Below are 19,213 nucleotides of genomic sequence, written 5' to 3' on the forward strand. Positions count from 1 at the left end.
GCCCAGCCCGTGCGCCATGGCCCTGGAGGAGTCCCTGCGGCGGAGCAACGCCCGCTTCGTGGCCGCCATCAACAGCATCTTAGAGAGGGTGAGGGCCGCGCGCGCCGCCGCGGCCGTTGGAGGGCGGGAGCCGTTGGCAGCGGCTTTTTTTTTTTTTATTCTTTCGCCGCCGTCCTGAGGCGGGCGCGGCGCGGACGCTCTGTCAGCGGCGCGACCTCCAGGCTGCGGCCGCCGCCCGGCCTCGCCGCTGCCTGTCTGAGGAGCGCGGTCCGCTTTTACCGTCTCTCTTGCCGAAATGGTGTGTGGCGGGACCCGGCCGCCCTTGTGCGTCCCTCTGCCCGCCTCTGGCAGGCGGCCGGGCAGCGCGGCCCTCTCTGCCCGCCTCGCCTGGCGCAGTGTCCGGGCTCTCCGCTCCGCTCCTCCCCGGCCACCTTTCAGTCCTGCTGTGTCAGTGCCGACACGTTCGGTTTTCTTCCCGTGTGCCGATTTGCGGTAACCGGCACTGAATTCTCTTTGCCAATTAGTTACTTCTGGTGTCACAAGGTCCCGTTTTCCCTGGCTGCCGAAAGCAGCTGTCACCCGGGGCCTCACGCAGCTTCGCAGTTTGTGCTGAGCCTTGGCGTGAGTAACACTTAGATCAGCGATTGCCAGTTTTGAATAAGTGACATAAGTCCGAGTTGTCTTTGTAGTGCCCTTAATCCATTTTAGCTAGCATTAGATGAGGTATTTTCAATAAAATTACAGACAGAAGTGAAAATCCCTCTACAAATCCTCCTTACTTTAGAGCTGTTTTCTGCTAAAGATGTAAGAACCATACACCTCCATCCAGAGATGCATGTATTTATTCAGGGATATCAGCTTTGCAGTTCAGAGAAATGTTTTGTGTTAATGTCTAGGTGCTGGCATAAGGCTATATTTATAAATATATAAGGCCATATTTATGTACAAAGCGTCTATCACCATATCAATAAAAATTCTTTGGAACCACTCTGATAGCAGAGGTAAGAACAGGAGTTAGCCTGTTAGTACCTCAGCAATGGTTTCCAACAACTTAGAAAAAAAAAAAGCCACATGACTGTTTCTAGAATGTTTTTCTCATCTAGCATTAGACTGGATGACATTTTCGTATGTCATGACCTGCAGGTCTGTGGTAAGTGGCTGCTTCCAATTACTACAGAGGGAGTTTAGAAGCTCTGTAATTAAGTAACTTAACCATTTTTGAAAACTCGCTGAAGCCTCGTTTTGTCAGTGACTGGCTTATGCCTTGAAATTGAACAACTCATATATATGCTTAAAATATGTATGTTTTTTCTAAGAATTAATGTTTTGAGATTGCTAACTTCAGCCAATAAAGGAGCATGTGGATAATTTCGTGTTTTGGTCAAAACAAAATTGTATAAAAACAATACTTAAAATGCATGTTAAAAACATCGCTTTAAACATTTATTATAATATTTGTCCTTTTTATTTAGTATAATCATCCTTTTGAAGATGATTTACTTATCTCCATGGAAACTCTCACTTACAATACGCCTGATGGTAAGAACTTCATAAAGCTTCAATATTTATGTGCTGTGTATTTAGACCTAGTAAAACATGCAACTGGTGGAAGTTATATAACATTTGATGGCAAAAGATACTGAATTTTGTACATGTAGGTGTGGCATTTCATATGTAAACTTTGAGGCATGTGTGTAATACCTGGAGATTTTCTGTATATGCACCATTTTGGTCCATTGCGTGCTCTGTTTTGGACAACAGAAAAGAGTTATTAGCAAAGTTCAGGATAACAATGGTTAATATTTGGATGACTTGTAAGAAGAAGAATCAAAGTGAAGAAGACTGAGAGGAAACAAAGGAATGGAGGTATTACCAGGAAGTTGATACACATGAATGGATTGTGTAGTTTCATTTCTGCTTAGTATTCTGAAAGCTGCTCTGATAAGTTTCTGTTATGTCAAATGTCAGGGGAGACTGGGTGGATAGTCTTTAACTTTTCATTGAATGTTCGAGTGGTTAGTGTAAATCTTTACCACATTGTGCTATGTCATATTTTTCCGGTGTTTCATTATAAATGTTGATCCATTATAGAGTTGACAATGCTTATGGAGAGCTTATTGGGAAAAAAAAAACCCCGTTCAAAAATACATTGCTTGAGGTTTTAGTAGGACTTATGACTTAGTATCTTGGTGGCCTTACAGGGAAATGAAATGTTCTACCAGTTTTTATTATCACTGAAGTGATGACTATGTTTCGTAAATTACTTTATCAATTCTTGTAAAGTAGAACTTACCAGACATACACATGAAGTACTACCACAGTGCCAAGCCTTATGTAATCATTGCACCAAATATGATTTACCTTTTAAAGGCTTTTACAGACTGGGAAACTTGCATTTCATAGCATTTTATGTACATTGTCCATCAAGAGAAGGAGAGGGAGGCATACAGCACTGTAGTTCACAACCTTTGATTTGTAAAGGCTGGCTTATGCTTTTGGTTTACTAACCTTTATTCAGTATGGAATCAATATGGATCTCAGTCCCGTCAAGCCTTAATTATGGCTTTAACTAACGTCAGATACCATGTAGTCAACATGCATTCAATAAAATTTTAAAAGTAAAATAATTTGCTTTTTTTCCCTCCTCTTGGCATGTGCGGCTGTAATGCTCTTTGGATTTTAGCTCAGTGTTGTTAGACTTAGTATGTGACTTTTTTTTTTTTGCCTCTCAATTAACTTTGAATTACAATTTTCTCTTGGTTTGTTTACCTATAAGTTTTTGTTTCTGCAATTGTATTGGAGGCTGTTCAGATTTGATAATGTGTTGTTACTATGTAATATGTTCTTCCTAAATGTTTGTTTGTTAGAATGATACTGGATATATATAGTGTTATAAGAAAAGCTATGTTTATACTGGTACCTCTTGTTGTTTTTAGGACCAAAACCATGGGAGGATGTGTCAACCGAGAACCTTAGAGAATGGCAGGAGGAAGTACTTGAGGTAGCTATTAATGTAGTCCTACTATGCAGTTGGTAGTAATGTTTCTTTTTCCTTAATATATAATATATATAAGAATAAATTCAAATCTTGCTGTGCCATATAATATTTGCAAGAGGTATTAATCAATTAATTCAACATCTGCCTTAAAATAGGGGTTTAGGATAAATTCGTTAAGACTGCCAGATGAGACAGACTAAAATAGATGACCATTTACCAGTGGTAAGCACCACTAGTAAACCTGGAAAAATAAATATTTTTTTTTTTAAATGCTGTCTGGTGGGGATGTGTACTTTTGGATCTTATCAGAATATTGTCATTGAAGTTAACAAGCATTGAATCAATTTATCTTGGTTCCAGAGGGCTTACTGGTTTCATCATTAGATTATTTTTTTTTCTGCAAAATAATGCTAAAGTAATTAAAGTGTCTTTGCAGTCTCAGCACTTGCTGTCTTTGTCAGGCTAAAGCCATTACTGTTGTGCGAACTGTATTTTTTTTATTCTGAGTACTTACATTAAACAAGCAGTTGCTTCTTTTTCTATTTCCTGAACTCCCCCGTAAGAAATCAACAGTGAATTTATTCTAAAGCTCAGTGTTTCTGCCATAACTGCAAAAAGTCACCTTGCTGCTACGTTCCTAATATCTTGCTAAAAAGCTAAGTTACGTAGTGTGCCTTGGTAGTTAACAGAGAAGCTGTTTTGAACCCCACAGAGTGAGGGGACAAGGGGTAAAATTCAGTCTTGGGAAACAAGAGAGTATTTAATGGAGACAGCAAAGGGGCTGTATTTCCCTTTCCTTTTCCACTCCAGGGTAATACCTTGTGCATCATCTACTAATCATTGCTGCACAACTTTACAGACTAAATACATTAAGGACTGTAAGAGGAATTGTCTGTCTTAGCCTGGGCCAAGCTAGCTAAAGCTTACATTCTTGTAGTGATTTTAACAGCAATAGTATGACAAGAAGTAAGTGATCAGGTAACTTTTACCATGTATTATACTTGTGGCTTTTCTCATCAGGCCAGGGGAAACCTGAAGGAAACAGAATGATTATTTAGGAAGTGCCTAGTTGTGAGATGTACCAAAGTAAACAAAGGCATCCATTAATTACTATTCTAATATTCTTCTGATGTTTTTTCTTTTCCTGTTTCTAATTGCAGTATAACAGAGGAAGTCAAAGGAATGCAGGTAAAGTGTTTAAGAAAATAAGTGCTATAGATTATCTTATCCAAAGAAGCTTGCCTTAATAGAAGACATCCTGGTTTTATGCCAAACTCTCTAGGATACTTGCTGTTTTTTGTGGGGGGAACCACACAAAACCAATAATGTTCATAATTAAAAGTTTGAGTAAATACATTATAATTGATATTGCTGTCATCACAAGCTGATTAAGATAATCTCACCTGATCAATTAAACAGACAGCTTTTTGTTGTATGTGTCAGTTTCAGCAGATGTTCATTGAATCTAAAAATTCCAGCCCTAACTTACATGGATGTTCAAGTGGAGAGATTTGGAAGTTGCTAACTTTTTGAAATAACTAGATAAGCAGGCATATTAAAAAATTAGTGTTAAAAGAATCTCATGAAGTTGTATGATGAACTATCAAAAATTTAGCAGATTATTCTGTATACTGAATTAATCAGGCTGCCTGCAGGAAAAGGTTCATTAGGGATCAAGTATCACGATGGAAGTCAAATCGAGACTGCACACCAAAGTGTAATTCTGATACTACTTAGGGAGATGTATGACATCTGAAGATATTCTCATTGTTCTGAAAAGGTCCTGTATGTTCCAATAAAATACATGTTTTTACTGGAATAAATGATTGAGGGGAAAAGCTGATGTGTAGTACAGCAAAGGTACGTTGGGCTTTATTTTCTTAAGGTTTTGCAGTCTTTTTTTTTCTTTTTTGGTGGTGTTGCTTGTTTTATGACACTTATCTGAGAAACTCTTAGCTGAACATCTGAGGACAAAACACAATCTAGTGTGTCTGTCCCTCTATAATCCTACCAAAAAGGTTTTTCATACAGGCTTCAGGTATACTTTGAATCAGCCTATGATGAAAACGTTGAGCTGGGAAGGTTCTGATACAAAAAGATTAGATGGTCCAGACCTTTGCCTCCAATTTTTAGAAAATATATGCTGATGGGTCTGAAAAGTACAAAAAATGACTGATTACAATCTGTGGTAAAACTCGGAAAGCAAGCGTCCAGAAATTAGTTTTTTAAACTATACAGTATTGGAAGTCTTTCAGAAGTAAGTTTTTTGTTAATCTTTCTGTGTTGCCCTAAGTTCTGAATACCTTAGAAGTTCTTATTGAAGGAATTTACTTGGAGTTTATCTAATGCTATGAAGACTTGATCTAATTAATTTTAAATGGACTGCATTACAGATAAGGTAGAAAAGCAAAAAAACCCAATGTCTTATTTTTTCCAACTTTTAATATAACTTCAGCAAAGTCTTTATTATTTAGTTATGTTTTAAGTTCTGCTAGGGAAGAAATATTTAACTGAATATTGAAGGTGGGGGAATAGCACTAGTGTTAACAGCTTTTGTTATAAGGAAAAACCTACTTTTACAGATTAGTATTTATACTTGTATATTTATATATGCTATAAAAGATGGAATCTCGTAGATTTTGTTCAATTTAAGAAAATCATATATTGCATTGACCTTTTTATTTGAAGTGCAAAAGTAAATGGAGCAAGCATTTGAACTGGCTGATTATGGTTGGTGTTACCCTTTAAAAAAAAAAAAATGTTCTGGCTATGGATTATTAAAGCTACTCTGCACATTTTACCTGTTCTTCTATATTCTTAAGTGGGCCTGATATGTGTTTTCAGTTAGGATACATAAAGTTCTATGCTATTAAGTGTGAACATTTAAAATATCTTTGAGATCGTAGGGTATACATACCTGCTTAAGCACAGGTACTGTTTTTATTATTTAAGTCACACTCATTGAATCATGAGAAGTCCTGCAACAGCTTTAGTACCAGCAGAGTCATACATTTGGAGATACAGATCTTCTCTTTTGGGAAAGACTAAGTTTCTGTAATTTATGCAGTATTAGCAAGAGATTTAAGCAATATTTTTTTTATACACACCTTATAATCATATGCACTGTATACAGACTTGAGAGGTTGTGGCTTGCTATAGATACATTTTTATATCTAACAAGGCAGTGGTTAGAAGTGTAACTTTTTTTGTGCAATATCAAAACAGTTTTCAGTCAGATTAATTTTAATAGCAACAGTATTTGTCTTAGAGGCTGATTATGAAATAAACTTGTGTGGAAGTCACATTTATTTGAAGATAGCTGCTTCTCTGTGGATCTCGTTTCGGTTTTATTTAAATCCATTTGAGTTGTGGTAGCAAATGTAAAAAGTAGAGATCTCTGCTGAAATAGGCAGCTCTTACAGTCTTCATATTTCTTCTGCTTCTTCTGAGATAAATGGGGGGGGATCAACCCACAAAGATTGTGAGTGGGTCTATCTGTGCAGGAAGACAGGCACAGCACTTTTGGAAGGTCCCCTTGCCAAAAATCATTAAAAAGATGCAATAGAGGTTTGGGGCTCCATCCTCAGGCTTCAGGAGTAGTTCATCTTTTTCTTATCCTTTTCAACACGTCAAGAAAAATGCAGAAAAAGTCTGCAGTTTTCTTCCTTTTCTACAAGTGATACCAACTGATAAAAGGGCAAATTTTATTTTCTGTAGTGCTTCATGAGTTAAGAAAACCTAATATGGTAGATATACATCTCTGATGAGAATTAGTCTGCTGTATTTGACTAGAATGTTGTTCTGTCACTTGTCTGTTTTTTGTATCAGTCCTATGTAAGTTCTCCATTTGCAAAATGTTAGTGTTAAATATTTTTCTAAGTAAGAGTATATACAGATGATGAATTAATGAGTTTGAGTATAATACTGTTCTGTGACTTATCAAATTGAAATAGAATTATTTTTTTTTTCCTCCTGTGCATGCTAAGAAATGTCAAAGCAACATACCAGTGATTTTGAGGATGGACATTCAACAGGACATCAGGTATGGGCACCCCATTGCATCTACTGTTATAAAGCCTCTTTAGGAAAAAGTATTTATGTACTCAAAAGCTAAGAAAATAACCATGAACAGGTGATCCTGTATCATACCTATAAACTTAGTTTTTTAAAGGCCTACTCATTGCTAAATTGAATCACTTTCTTCTCCTTAAGTAAGAACTTCTGAAAAAAAATGAGGGCTTAAAGTATTTTGCTGCAGTTCTACTGCAGCTCTTCAAACTTTAGATACCTTATTAAACAATTGTTTTGTATTTCCCCTCATGTAGTTGCATTATCTTAGGAAAAATGTGTCTTTACTTGCTAGGTGCACAGAATCGTAGAATCGTTTTAGTTGGAAAAGACCCTCGAGATCATTGAGTCCAACCATTAACCTAACTCTGTCACTAAACCGTGTCCTTAAGAACTTCATCTATGTGTCTTTTAAATGCTTCCGGGGATGGTGACTCCACCACTTTCCTGGGCAGCCTGACAACCTTTTCTGTGAAGAATTTTTTCCTACTATCCAACCTAAACCTCCCCTGGGACAACCTGAGGCCATTTCCTCTTGTCCTATCACTTCTTACCTGGGAGAAGAGACCAACACACTCCATGCAACAGCCTCCTTTCAGGGTTGTACACAGTGATCAGGTCTCCCCTCAGTCTCCTTTTCTCCAGGCTAAAGAGCCCCAGTTCCCTCAGCTGCTCCTCATCAGTCTTGTGCTCCAGACCCCTCACCAGCTTCGTCACCCTTCTCTGAACTCGCTCCAGCACCTCAATGTTTTTCTTGTAGTGAGGGGCCCAAAACTGAGCACAATATTCAAGGTGGGGCCTCACCAGCACCAAATACAGAATGGTTAATATAGCTTATGCTACCAGGTCTTAAAATTCCTTTGATGTTCTTTTAAGGAATCTCCTGAGAACTCTTGTCTGAATACATCTGACACAGGTGGGTTTTTTAATTTACTTTTTAGACACTTTTACTTTTTGAAACTTGTATTACTCAAGGTCTTTTTATTCTTGTGCATATAAAAACTTACTATTTTGCATAAATTAAACTTTGGCTAGGTGGTAACCAACATTTAATGATGAACAAAGCAGCTGCAGCAAAATATGGTTAGCTGGTGTTTAAATACTCTGATATATGTATTAGGTGTTTCATACGTATAGCTGTCACCAAGGCAGATGATTACTTCCTTGTTGAGGGAAAACAGAAAATAGCAATCTGACATTTGTCCTCCTGTCATTTGAGAGGGTAATTTCAAATATCTATTTGAATAATAAAATAATTTCTGCAAATTTAGAATATGTAACCTTGTGTTTTCTCAACCTGTGTAATGAAATATAGGAAACAAATTTCAGAGGCACCTGTAGCTTAGCTTCTCTAAGTGTCCTTTGTGTCTTTTGCACTCATGGGATAAATGAGTGGTACAGTTCAGACCCTGGGAGCTTTATAGCAGTGTGCGATAATATGATTATCCACTCCTCCTCCTCCTCCTCTTGTGAATGTTCTAGGAAGAGACTGGAGAGGATTTATAGCAGCCTCAGTGAGTTCCAGCTATCTCCAAATACAGTAGCTTCTTAGAGATGTGGGATTGGATTCCTCACTTAAAAATGGAATTCACCTAGGTGTTCCAGTTCTGGGGTTTGGTTTGGTTTGGTGTGTGTATGTTTTGGTTTTTTTAATATATAAAAGGTTAGCAATAGGACGTGCTAACTCTTAAGAAAAAAGAGTATCTCTAGCTGCTTTAGCTAAAACTTTAGTTTTAGCAGGTTTTTTTCATCTTTAGTATTCATACAGAGACACTTCTTAGTGAAGGCAGTGTTTCTTCCAGGTATTATACAGTACTTTTGTTCTGAAAGTATGCGAAGCCTGTCAACAGCAGGTACAAATAAACCAAACAGCTCTCGCCTGTACATGAAAGTATTGGTCTTCCCTTAATAGGGAAAATTATTAGGTCTGCCTCCTTTGGTTTCACAGGAAGTAGCGTGGCAAAGTATAGTGATATCTGAACAATTTCTTATATCTATGAGGGTGGTATCACAGAATAATTAATTTGGAGAGAAAGGGGGAGTTCAGTCTGCATTGTGTATTTATTTAAGTGTATTTAAGTTTAGAAGATTGTATCAAAGTCGAAACTTAATATTTACAGTAACCTCCCTACTAATATGTTCAACTCTTATATAAGATATCTCTTTTAGGTAATGATATATCTTTTAGATAACATTATATTGAGTGCATTTCCAGTGAAATAACTTCCTGTATTATAGGTCTAATTTTTCAGACAGAAAAGTGGAAGTTTTCATTTTTCCTCTCTCCTGCACTTGAGCAACAAAGGTGTCCTGAATTTCCCTTTTGGCCCTTAAAAACGCTTCAGGGTTCTTTGGAGAAGATACTTGACTTTTCTTCTGTTTTGTGCTGTGCCATGATCCTCTGCTAGTAAATAATGTTCTAGTGATTCGAAGTATGATTGACAATACCTTGAAAACATATTTAAAATTACACTTTTGTGATGTTTCACACCTAGAAGGGTATTCAACTTGTATGCAGATCAACTTGTTGTATGATACAACCTATTTCTAGTAATTTGGAATTGACATGATGGAGTCAACCATTCTTGGACACTTGAGTTACCTTTATTTCAAGAACCTCTCATTTCTATAGCAGTCTAGTCATTTCTGCCTGTTTAGGGGGCAGTATGCTGGTTTTGTGCCCATTTCTACTGGATAAAAAAGACTAAATGGCAGAAAGAGTATCAGCTGTTACAGCAGCAATTGGAGGCTGAAACTTTTCCAGATGATAACATTAACATTTTTACTGCTTCCTCCACTATTGATGCTCAGTAACTGGTTTCCTCTGGATAAAGTGATAACAACTTTTTCCTGTTAGTCATGTGGGAAGAAACTTTGATAATCTGACAGGTATGGGTTTCAGTTCCAATAAAATAATTCTGCTGGAGTCAGGTAGATTGTCAAAGACGACGCTCTGTTTGCTCAACATTTTCACCAGAAGATGCGAAATTATGTTGTTTCCCACAAAGATACAGTTTCTTTCATATGTGTCTTTATTTTAGGTCTATGGCAGCAGATGTCCACAGAGCTTTAGGTGATGACTGCAGTGACAGGGGACAAAAAGGAAGATGAGATTAGTTGGAAAATATTTTCATTCTGGTTTTAATAATTTAAGAATAGTGTCAAGAGGCAGTGATGTCGTAGGTATCATAACCAGATCTTTTTCACTCTTTTTTTCCATTTTCAGGGTTATTCTCCTTTCCTCTTCCCCTCCCTGTGATGAACACGATCATGGGACAAAGATATAACAGCCAGGGAATTTCAGAAATGAGGACTTACAATGCAGCTACATGTTTTCTGATCATGAGAGACTAAGGCTTTAGTTAGTGATGAGTTGGAAGGTCTGATACATCTAGCAAAGAAATGTTTTATTGTGTTTCATTCACAAACATACACATAGAATATCTAAAAATTAAGTTGGAAGATTTGGACTTGCTTTTTAGTATTCTTAAGTCTGTCTTATTTCTTGCCTTGGCAGTTTTAAGGCAGCCTTGATGAGAAGCAACTAGGAAAAGGAAGCATGGTAGAAGGTCCTTACAATCTTTGTTGGGAAATTTAGGAATGTAGTAGGAAATAAGTGGGAATGATACATTAATGAATAGTGAATCTTGCAGTTCAGTACTTTGAAAATATTTACTGTCTGAAATTGTTAGTGTAAACCTTAAAGAACTGGTCACAAACAAGTTATCTCCACTCTTCTTTGTTCCACTCAAGCCATTTAGGACCCTATAAGCCATGCTTTTAAATTTGACTTGAAATGGAAAGGTAATACAGATAAACAGTTTTAGTGTAGAAAAGAGTTTTCTAAAATGAAACCTGTTTAGACAATGAGTCATACAGAGTGTGTTTAAAAACATTTCCGTTTTGGTTTTGAATTCAACTGGGTTTTATTTAGTATTTATTTTCAAATTGTAGGTGAAGAAAGTGATGCCGATATAGTTTCAGTAAGAAGAAAATTTCAAGACATTCACTTACAGGTAAAAATTTCTGATGTCCAATGCAATGGAATAATTTTATGTTCAATAGAAATGATTGAATTATTTGAATAGCTTACATATGCCTGATGAGCTGATGCAGTCAGCAGAAGACTCCATGTAGCCTGCGTATTAATGCATATTTTCAGCAAGTATAACAAGAGAGAGGTTCAATAAATAATGTCATGAAGACCAATATGAAGTAATATTATGTCTTGTATTATTAGTATACCAGAGAAAGCCATACAATATATTGCATAGAATAGGCAACCCTGAGAAAGGCTATGATAGGTATGGAAAAAGAATAACCAGATGAATCACAAAATGAAAAAACTTAGAAAAATATGATCATTCACCTGAGAGCCGAACATAAACAGGTAACATGGTGGTTTGGGGTTTTTTTTAAAAAAAAGAAAAGTAAATCTGAGATAATGGATACCATAACAAAAGCAAACTGGAATATTCTGCTGTTGTTTCCCAAACTGGACTATGGGCTACCCAGAGTAGTTACACTGATGCAGAAAAGTACAACGCACACTTTGTGTGTGCAGCCATACTAATCCTGTGTTCTGCTTGCTCAAATACCAATTACTAAAATTAAATTTACTGTCTTTGCTTGTTTAGCATAGTGCTAGGTGTTGTCATGTCTCTGACAACAACTAATACAAACCGCTTCAGAAAGCAAGAGTTTCACTAATGAAAAACATTTGCTGTTTATCACCAAATGCTTTTAGATTTTACATAGAGGTGAATTACAGAGTAGGCCTTAATTTGTATATGAGCTCAGGGAATACTAATAATAGATACAAAGATTTGCAGCTGTAATTACCAGAGATTTGTAGCCTAACACTAGGACTCTTTTTCTTTTTTTTTTGTTGTTTGGAGTTTTTTGGTTTTGTATTTATCAGAAGGTCTTCTGAGGCAGTGTGTGCTTTTTGCTGCATCAAGGAACTGGCTATTTATCTCTTTTTTTAATATGTCTTCACATCCAGTTTCCTCTTGGGATATTTTTGGCATTAAATGTTTACATTAAAAATAAGTTTATGCAGGTTGGATATCCTCATCTGAATAATAGTGGTTTGAAACAAATCTAAGTAATATTGTTTGGGTTTGTCAGCGTCAATAACTTCTATGTGTTGAATTTAACTTTTTTTTTTCCTTCCTGCCCACTAAGAATCTGTACGTACGTGATGGGAAAATACAAGAGAAAGTAAAAGTGGATGTTATAGTACAAGATAAGGCTAGAAAAATTCCCAGCTGGATTATGGTAACATATTTCTCCTGTTCTAAGTTATTAGCTAATTAGAATAAAGTAAGAGCTCTCTAACTGTGCAGCACAGTGAATTCTAATATAACTTCTCTGCTGTTCTATCATTGTTCCTCTCTTGCTTGCTATTTACATAAATATCACAGTATCTCAGGTCTCTGACAGCAGTGATTTGTAAGAAGCAGTGCAGACTGTATCCAAGTGTGGTTTTTGTTTTTTGGTTTTATTACTTTGTTCTTTGAACCCTGATGTGTGAGTTCATCTTCACTTCAGTAAGTTTTCTGAGAAGCCTAAATTTGAAGGTTGTAGAGAAAAAGGGAGTTTTAGCTTTATTTTGGGTTTGGGGATAAGGGGGATTAGGGGCACAAAGGGTTATGTTACATGGTATGGCTTCTGTTTCCTACTGAAGTTGCCAGAGATGTATAGATTATCCAGGTATATATATCCATGTATAGATTCTCATATTTGGGAAAGGGGTTAAAATATACATAATGTAGAAGTTGCAAAGATAAATAGCCTTTCCAAGATTAAACTGGTAACTCTTAAAAATTGTAACTGAAGTCTGACTAGACATTTTCTTCCTTGTCTGAAACTTACGAAGCCCCTTAGGACCATAACTCTGTACAGGACCTATTATAGTAAGGAGAGAGTAGGACAGGTCACAAATAAGGTTTTGTCGTTACTTCTAATGTGCAAAAAATTGAGGATATTAGATTATGTGTCTTTTGTTTGTGTTTCAGATAGGATGTCAAGGTTTGTCAAAAGGTCTGCATTTAGCTTCCCCAGTGCAAGAACTGATTGGTACAACTAAATCTTTTGGAGGTTGGTCAAATATGTTAGTTACAAAACATGTTTTTATTAAAATTTATTAGAAATATTTAATTTATTGAAAACACAGAAGCACTGTTTAACCAACAGAAAAGTTCAACAGACTGGATTCTTGAAGAGAAGATAGACATGATTTTGCCTATGGCAAAATGTGTTTGAAAAACAGAAAATAAATAACTTGTGTACATAAAAGCAGCTTTCCTTAAACAGCCCCAGGAAAAAGAAAACGCATAGTTACAAAATTCAGGAGCATTATGCTCCATTAAATGAAAGCATAGTTTTTTTGGTTCTGGAATGTCATGAATGGCTTTGTGTTGGCTGGTAACTGGTACTCAAAGTGGTACTTTACTAGTAAACTTTTTCTTCAGAAGGTCTCCAGACTTGATGTGAACCTAAAATAGAATTTTGGTGTAAATACTTCAAGCCTAACAACTACAAAAAGCATTATCTTAATCATGCTTTATGGCAAGCAAAGCTGCGCTGGTACTAGCCAACTACAAAGCTTTAAAGTAATATAAAAATAGAGTAACAAAACCTGTTGGATAAGGCTGTTCCTTCTGATCAGAAATCACAAAGAGCAAAGCAGTCTTCCTCTACAATGAAAATATTTTAGAGATATAGATATATATTAAGCTATTTTAAGATGGAGGGGGTTTTCCAACACATCTCTTTTCTGTCTTCTATAGTCTGTGAAATCAATATGGTTAGGAAAAACCTTTTATTTTTTTTCCTAATAGATTGTATGTTAATCATCCATTTAGCCTGTCAAAAAAGCTTAATGAAATATGCTATTACAGTAAGACTTGTTTCTAAGTCATGTAATACATTAGTGGAAGTGCCTTAATAGATTTGGGGGTTTTTTTCTTCTTCTTGTTTTGTTTTGTCATTAATTTGGTTGGGTTTTTTTAATAGGCAACCAAGCTGCTGTTTGCAGAAGGAAAGTAGAATTGTCAAATGAATGTTTGTCATCCAGACCTCCACAGTTACAATCTTCTGATGTTCCCATTTCAACAAATGCAATAACCATACCCAGGCATCAGACTTCCCCAGAACTGAATAAAACTTGCTGTGATAGTATCTTGGAAGAATATCAGTCTGCAGATGAGGAATGTTCCTGGAGCAATGTAACTCTTGCAGACTTGTATCCAGGGATGTTAGAGGAACTTACAAGGCTCATGACGAAGCAGACTCGGAGAAAGGAGTCAAAATACATGTTTGGACAATTAAGGCACAGAAGACACCCTTCTAGAAGACCAAAGCTCAATGTCACCTTAGTCAAAATAAGAGGGTTCAGACCTCTTAAACTGAAGCGAGCACAACCCAGCATATGCAGCAGTAGACATGAAGACATCCAGAATCAAACTTCTGGAAATGAGAATAGAGAACTTCGTGATGACAAGTGTTCCATTAATAATTTGTCTGGTCTCTTACCTTATTCTTACATTGATACAAATGAAATCAAAATGGACTGCTCCGACTCAAGTTTAGAACATCATTTGGAATCTAGGAAAAGCCCAAAAGTCTCCAGACAGACTGTTTTTCCTAATGTTATGGCTAGAATGGGAGAGACATTTATAGTTGAAGATGAGTTGCAGACTACTGTCTCACTTAATTCGAAGTGCAAAGAAAGTGAAAAATCTGCTTACAAATGTCCTTCAGAATACCGTTTCATAATGTCTGTTGCCAGTTCAGGGTCAACAGGACTTCATCTGGTAAAAGAGATTAAAACTCAAAAAAATTATTCTTGTGGCGATACCTCAGAGTTGTGTTCATCTACTTGCAGTTCCTATGGCAATAGTAATGCTTTTACACCTGTCACAAAGTGTTCTCTTGCGAGAGCATCAAATACTTTACTCATAAATCCTGAAAAAATAACTTCTGAAAGACAAATTTCTTTCCAGCACAAACACTTATTTTCCTCATTGTCTACAAAGCAGAGTCCTTCAAAGATGCCCCAGAAATACGAAGACGCATTTGAAAAGCTCTACTACAAACTGTGTCCCAAAGAAATCCAAAAGCCTTTGACATTGACAAGACATCTTTCAAGTTCACAGAACCTTGAAGATAAAGGAAGATTAGTGAAGAGTAATTTAAGTCATTCTGTGAGGTCCTATACACCATGTGATAGAGAATTTGACAGGATCTATGAGCAATTGTGTAGTGGGGGTGTTCCAAAACTTCCTGGGTTTCAGAGAGCTTCAAATTTAAAGAAGTATGAAGGAATACAGATGTCTGAAACTGTAAATGCTCTTGTTAACTCGCCTGTTCGAACTTTATCTGCATCTCCCAGAGTTAAAAGACTAGGGAATTTCCAAAATGATCATCTTTGTTCACCAGTAAAGCGACTGAGAGATATACCGGAACGTTATTTTTCTTCAATAAAATGGGAACAGACTACTCACAGAAAAAACGCTGAACTTCAGACAGATGGCATGAGGTTTTTGAGCCCATACGATGGCAGTAACCCCAGCATTTTTGACAGTCACAACTACCAGAGTCAGGTACTAAAGGACCTTGTAAAAAAAATAATATTGTGTACTCTTTGATATTTGGAGAAGGGCTTAAAAATATGTTAGAGCTGGAAGCTTTTTAAACAAGCAGTAGCTTACTACTTGTGTGATTTGGTCAGCAGAGTTGTTCTATAACTTTGGGGTTTAGGGGGTTTTAATTTGCTAAAATATAAGTCATATCAGGTCTCCAGGATCATGTGAGGAAGTTCACTATACTTAATAACCTTGAAAGTGGTTATAAAATGCTCAATAATAGTTTGTTTTAATAGACTGTGTCACTGGTTAAAATAATCTCAGACAGTGAGCCTGTTAATGAAGGTGTTGTCCTTCTGAAATGATAACACTTTGTAGGTGAACGAATTGAGGTGAACAAATTAAACTTTACCAGATTCCACTGGAATCATTAGATTTGTTGATTGAAATGTTAAATCCAGCCCTTATTTCCAGGTTCCCAGTCATTTCTTCTGAGGCAAGCTGTGACATAATACATGAGTTTTTCCATCAATGTAATCTGTTAATGCTTTTATTCTCAGGACTCTGGATTTCATGCTTCTTCAGATAAAACTTTTCTTGGTGTTCCTGGTACTTCCCTGCAAGGTTGGTTTCAGAGACTTTATGAATTACTACTTTAGCAATTACAAGCGCTTCTTCAAGGGTAGATCTACAAATCTCAACAGACCACTGTCTAGGTGACAGCTGTTCTTCCCCAGTAATAGTTGGATATGTTCAAGCAGTCCTTTAAGGAATCTATACAGAAAAGGGTTTTCTGAATCACATGTTAACAGCAATTTAAGAAGGTTTTCTGCAGGTTAACTAGGACTTTTCCTACCAAAGCGTTGCTTATTACCCATTGGTTTTCTCCCTTCCTTTTTTCTATTTTATTTAAAATTTGTCGTCTCTTTTTTACTTTCTATATCTACATGTTCAGCAGGAAATGCATAGTTTATTAATCCTACACTTGAATAACCACATGCTTTCGTTTGGATTCTTCAGCTTTACAAAAACTTGCAATTGAGTTGTTGCATGGCTACTGTCACTTTCTTAGGTGAATTAGATTGTTAAGCTGGATAAAAAGACTTTTGCTAATTCAGGACAGTAGAATTTTATAATTAAAAAAAAATCGCCAAAACTACCTTAGTGTAAGATTTGTAAATGCTGATCTTCTAATTTTCTTTTTAAAATCTGATTTTGCTTTAAAGCATATCTGTAACATGACCTGGACTTTTTTCCTACTAAGTAAAATGTTTGTTTTATTTTTATGAACCTTGTCACCAAGATAACAACTAACATGTAAAGGAAAATACTGAAGAAGGTTCCTCAATATATTGGCAACTGGTATACAAGAAGAAAATGACAGAAGAAAAGTACTTCTTTGCATGTTTCTTGCTCTGTTGCATTTTCATTGCTGGTTAATTGTAAATAACTTGATTACTTGAGGTGGACATCTGTCTATTTTGCTTTCCTCAAATTTTAACTCATACTTTATTATGTTTTTTCTGGTATCAGCAGTTCCTTCTACATTTTTCTAATGGCATAAGCATTTTTGAAGAAACGTAGCTTATACTTAAATAGAGTGCATAAAATGTATTTGAAATTAAGTTTTGCCAGCACCTTTTGCATTAGAATATTTTTGTAAGGCAGTTTGCTCATTGAAGTATGCCAGTGAAATATTACCCATGTGTTAACATGCTAATATTTTAACAACATACAGTAGTGTCCATGCTACTCAGCATTGTTCTTACCCTTTTCATACTACTGTTTTTTACCACCAGAATCTGGGATTGCGGGTACCGACTCTGGTTGGCCTAGTGCAGTGAAGAATTTCAGCAGTCCCAGAAATGCACAGTACTGTCACCGAAGGTAAGTTCTTTCTCAAAAAGAAAATTCAAAAGAAATTCTTGGTGCTTTACATCTATATTAAAGGTGTGAAGGCTGTTGCTTACATGTGTACTTCTAGAATGAAAATCAGAATGGATGCTTGGGAAAGCCCAAGCTAATGAAACCTGCAGACTCAAACACTGGGAGGCAATTGTCTGTGGACAAAACTAGGCAGACTTCAGCATGGCTGGCCGGTGAAAATAAGTTAGTAAGATGGCTTGACTGAATAGCTACTCTAGTCCTTCTTTCTGTTCCCTGTAGACATATTTATTATTTTAGATATAACTCAGATGGACTGTCAGCTGGCAAGCTTCCTTAGGCCTGTAGTGCATCGTTCTTGTCTATGGTTCCAAGGAGTGAAGATCTTCTTTAATGGCTACAGAGCCCTCAGAATTTTTATGCTTAAGCCACGTGGCAAAATGCTGCATTTGTAATGAATGATTGTTGAAAGAAACTAGTATTGTCTTCCTGTCTCAAGCTTGATAGCCTTTATGTAGAAGGTGATTATGAAAGACATATTTCAGAAAAGTAAACGTTCATAACTAAAACTTTTCTTGAGCTCTGTGTGACTGCTGTTGTACAGCTATAGTGCTATACTGAATTGTCAGATGTAAATCAAAACGGTTCAAAATCGATGTTAAAAAATGTCATTTCTTAAGTAATATGCAAGGAAATAATTACATTCTCACTTGTATCTTTCCTTTTTAGCTATTGGTGAATACATTCAAAGATTACATCTGGAAGTTTAAGAGATACTTACATGATTTAGGTTAAGATAGCATTACTGAGACATTAAAATGACATAGGATGTAAAGTTTTCTTGTCTAGCTGAGACCACATAGGAATGTGGACAAGGAGTCCTGCTGCTGTTTACAGTCAAGATGTTCAGATATCTTGCTTTGATTTGTTTCAATTTCATTCTGTTCATCAGAGTTTCAGCAGGCATAGTATTTTTGTGTAATTTACTTTATCCTCTTAACAATTCTTTTCTATAGGGTATCCAGAAAACTAAGCTATGCTGTAGGTAAAGATGACAATCCCAGCAATCCCTTGGGCGACTTCCTGGTTGAAACTCACGAAGGAGCATTCATGGACTGCCACAGGAAAAACTTTGTTTTATAAAGTTTTTGTTTTGTTTTTCGTTCTTCTTCCAAGAATCAGGGATGTATTTTATGTATATGTTATGCAGTTAGTCCTGTTTTATGCTTACCTGTAATGTAAATCTTCAGGACTGGTTCATCCCTTCCGGCAGGGCACTTCTTAGTCCTTTGGCTTCATCAGGTATTGCAGGGAATCAGGGTTCCATTCTATGGCTATGTTTAAATTTTGTATTTAGTAGTGTTTATTATAACAGTGTGATCAGTATTTTCTTGTTATCTGCTAATAAGCTTTGATTCTTAACATATGAGTCATAAGATAAGAAACAAGCTCTTTTTGCTGGATTCCTGCCTATTCATGCTTTATAAGTGTATTGACACTAAATGAAAAATTCTAAACTGGGATGGATGATTCAAATGCAGTATTAGACGCTATGACTTGTAATATGCCTGCTATGCAATTTTAATGTTACATTTTCTGCATAGCTCACCAGAGTGGATTGTTCGATAAAATTTTATATGTTTTAGTGAATTTGATAGTTATATTCTGTGTT

General features: G+C 36.3%; 1 protein-coding gene across 1 annotated transcript; it reads left to right on the forward strand.

Moving 5' to 3' along the window:
- Window positions 1-16: 16 nt before the first annotated feature.
- LOC135990980 (uncharacterized) lies at window positions 17-18,684 on the forward strand. Its single transcript, XM_065639227.1, has 11 exons — window positions 17-88; window positions 1,473-1,539; window positions 2,937-3,001; window positions 7,943-7,982; window positions 11,021-11,082; window positions 12,254-12,346; window positions 13,087-13,147; window positions 14,087-15,675; window positions 16,218-16,281; window positions 17,457-17,544; window positions 18,558-18,684. Exons 1-11 carry the CDS (start codon window positions 17-19, stop codon window positions 18,682-18,684), a joined length of 2,328 nt encoding a protein of 775 aa, XP_065495299.1.
- The last annotated feature ends 529 nt before the right edge of the window (window positions 18,685-19,213 follow it).

Source organism: Caloenas nicobarica, chromosome 1 (assembly GCF_036013445.1).
Source record: "Caloenas nicobarica isolate bCalNic1 chromosome 1, bCalNic1.hap1, whole genome shotgun sequence".
Taxonomy (NCBI): Eukaryota; Metazoa; Chordata; class Aves; order Columbiformes; family Columbidae; genus Caloenas; species Caloenas nicobarica.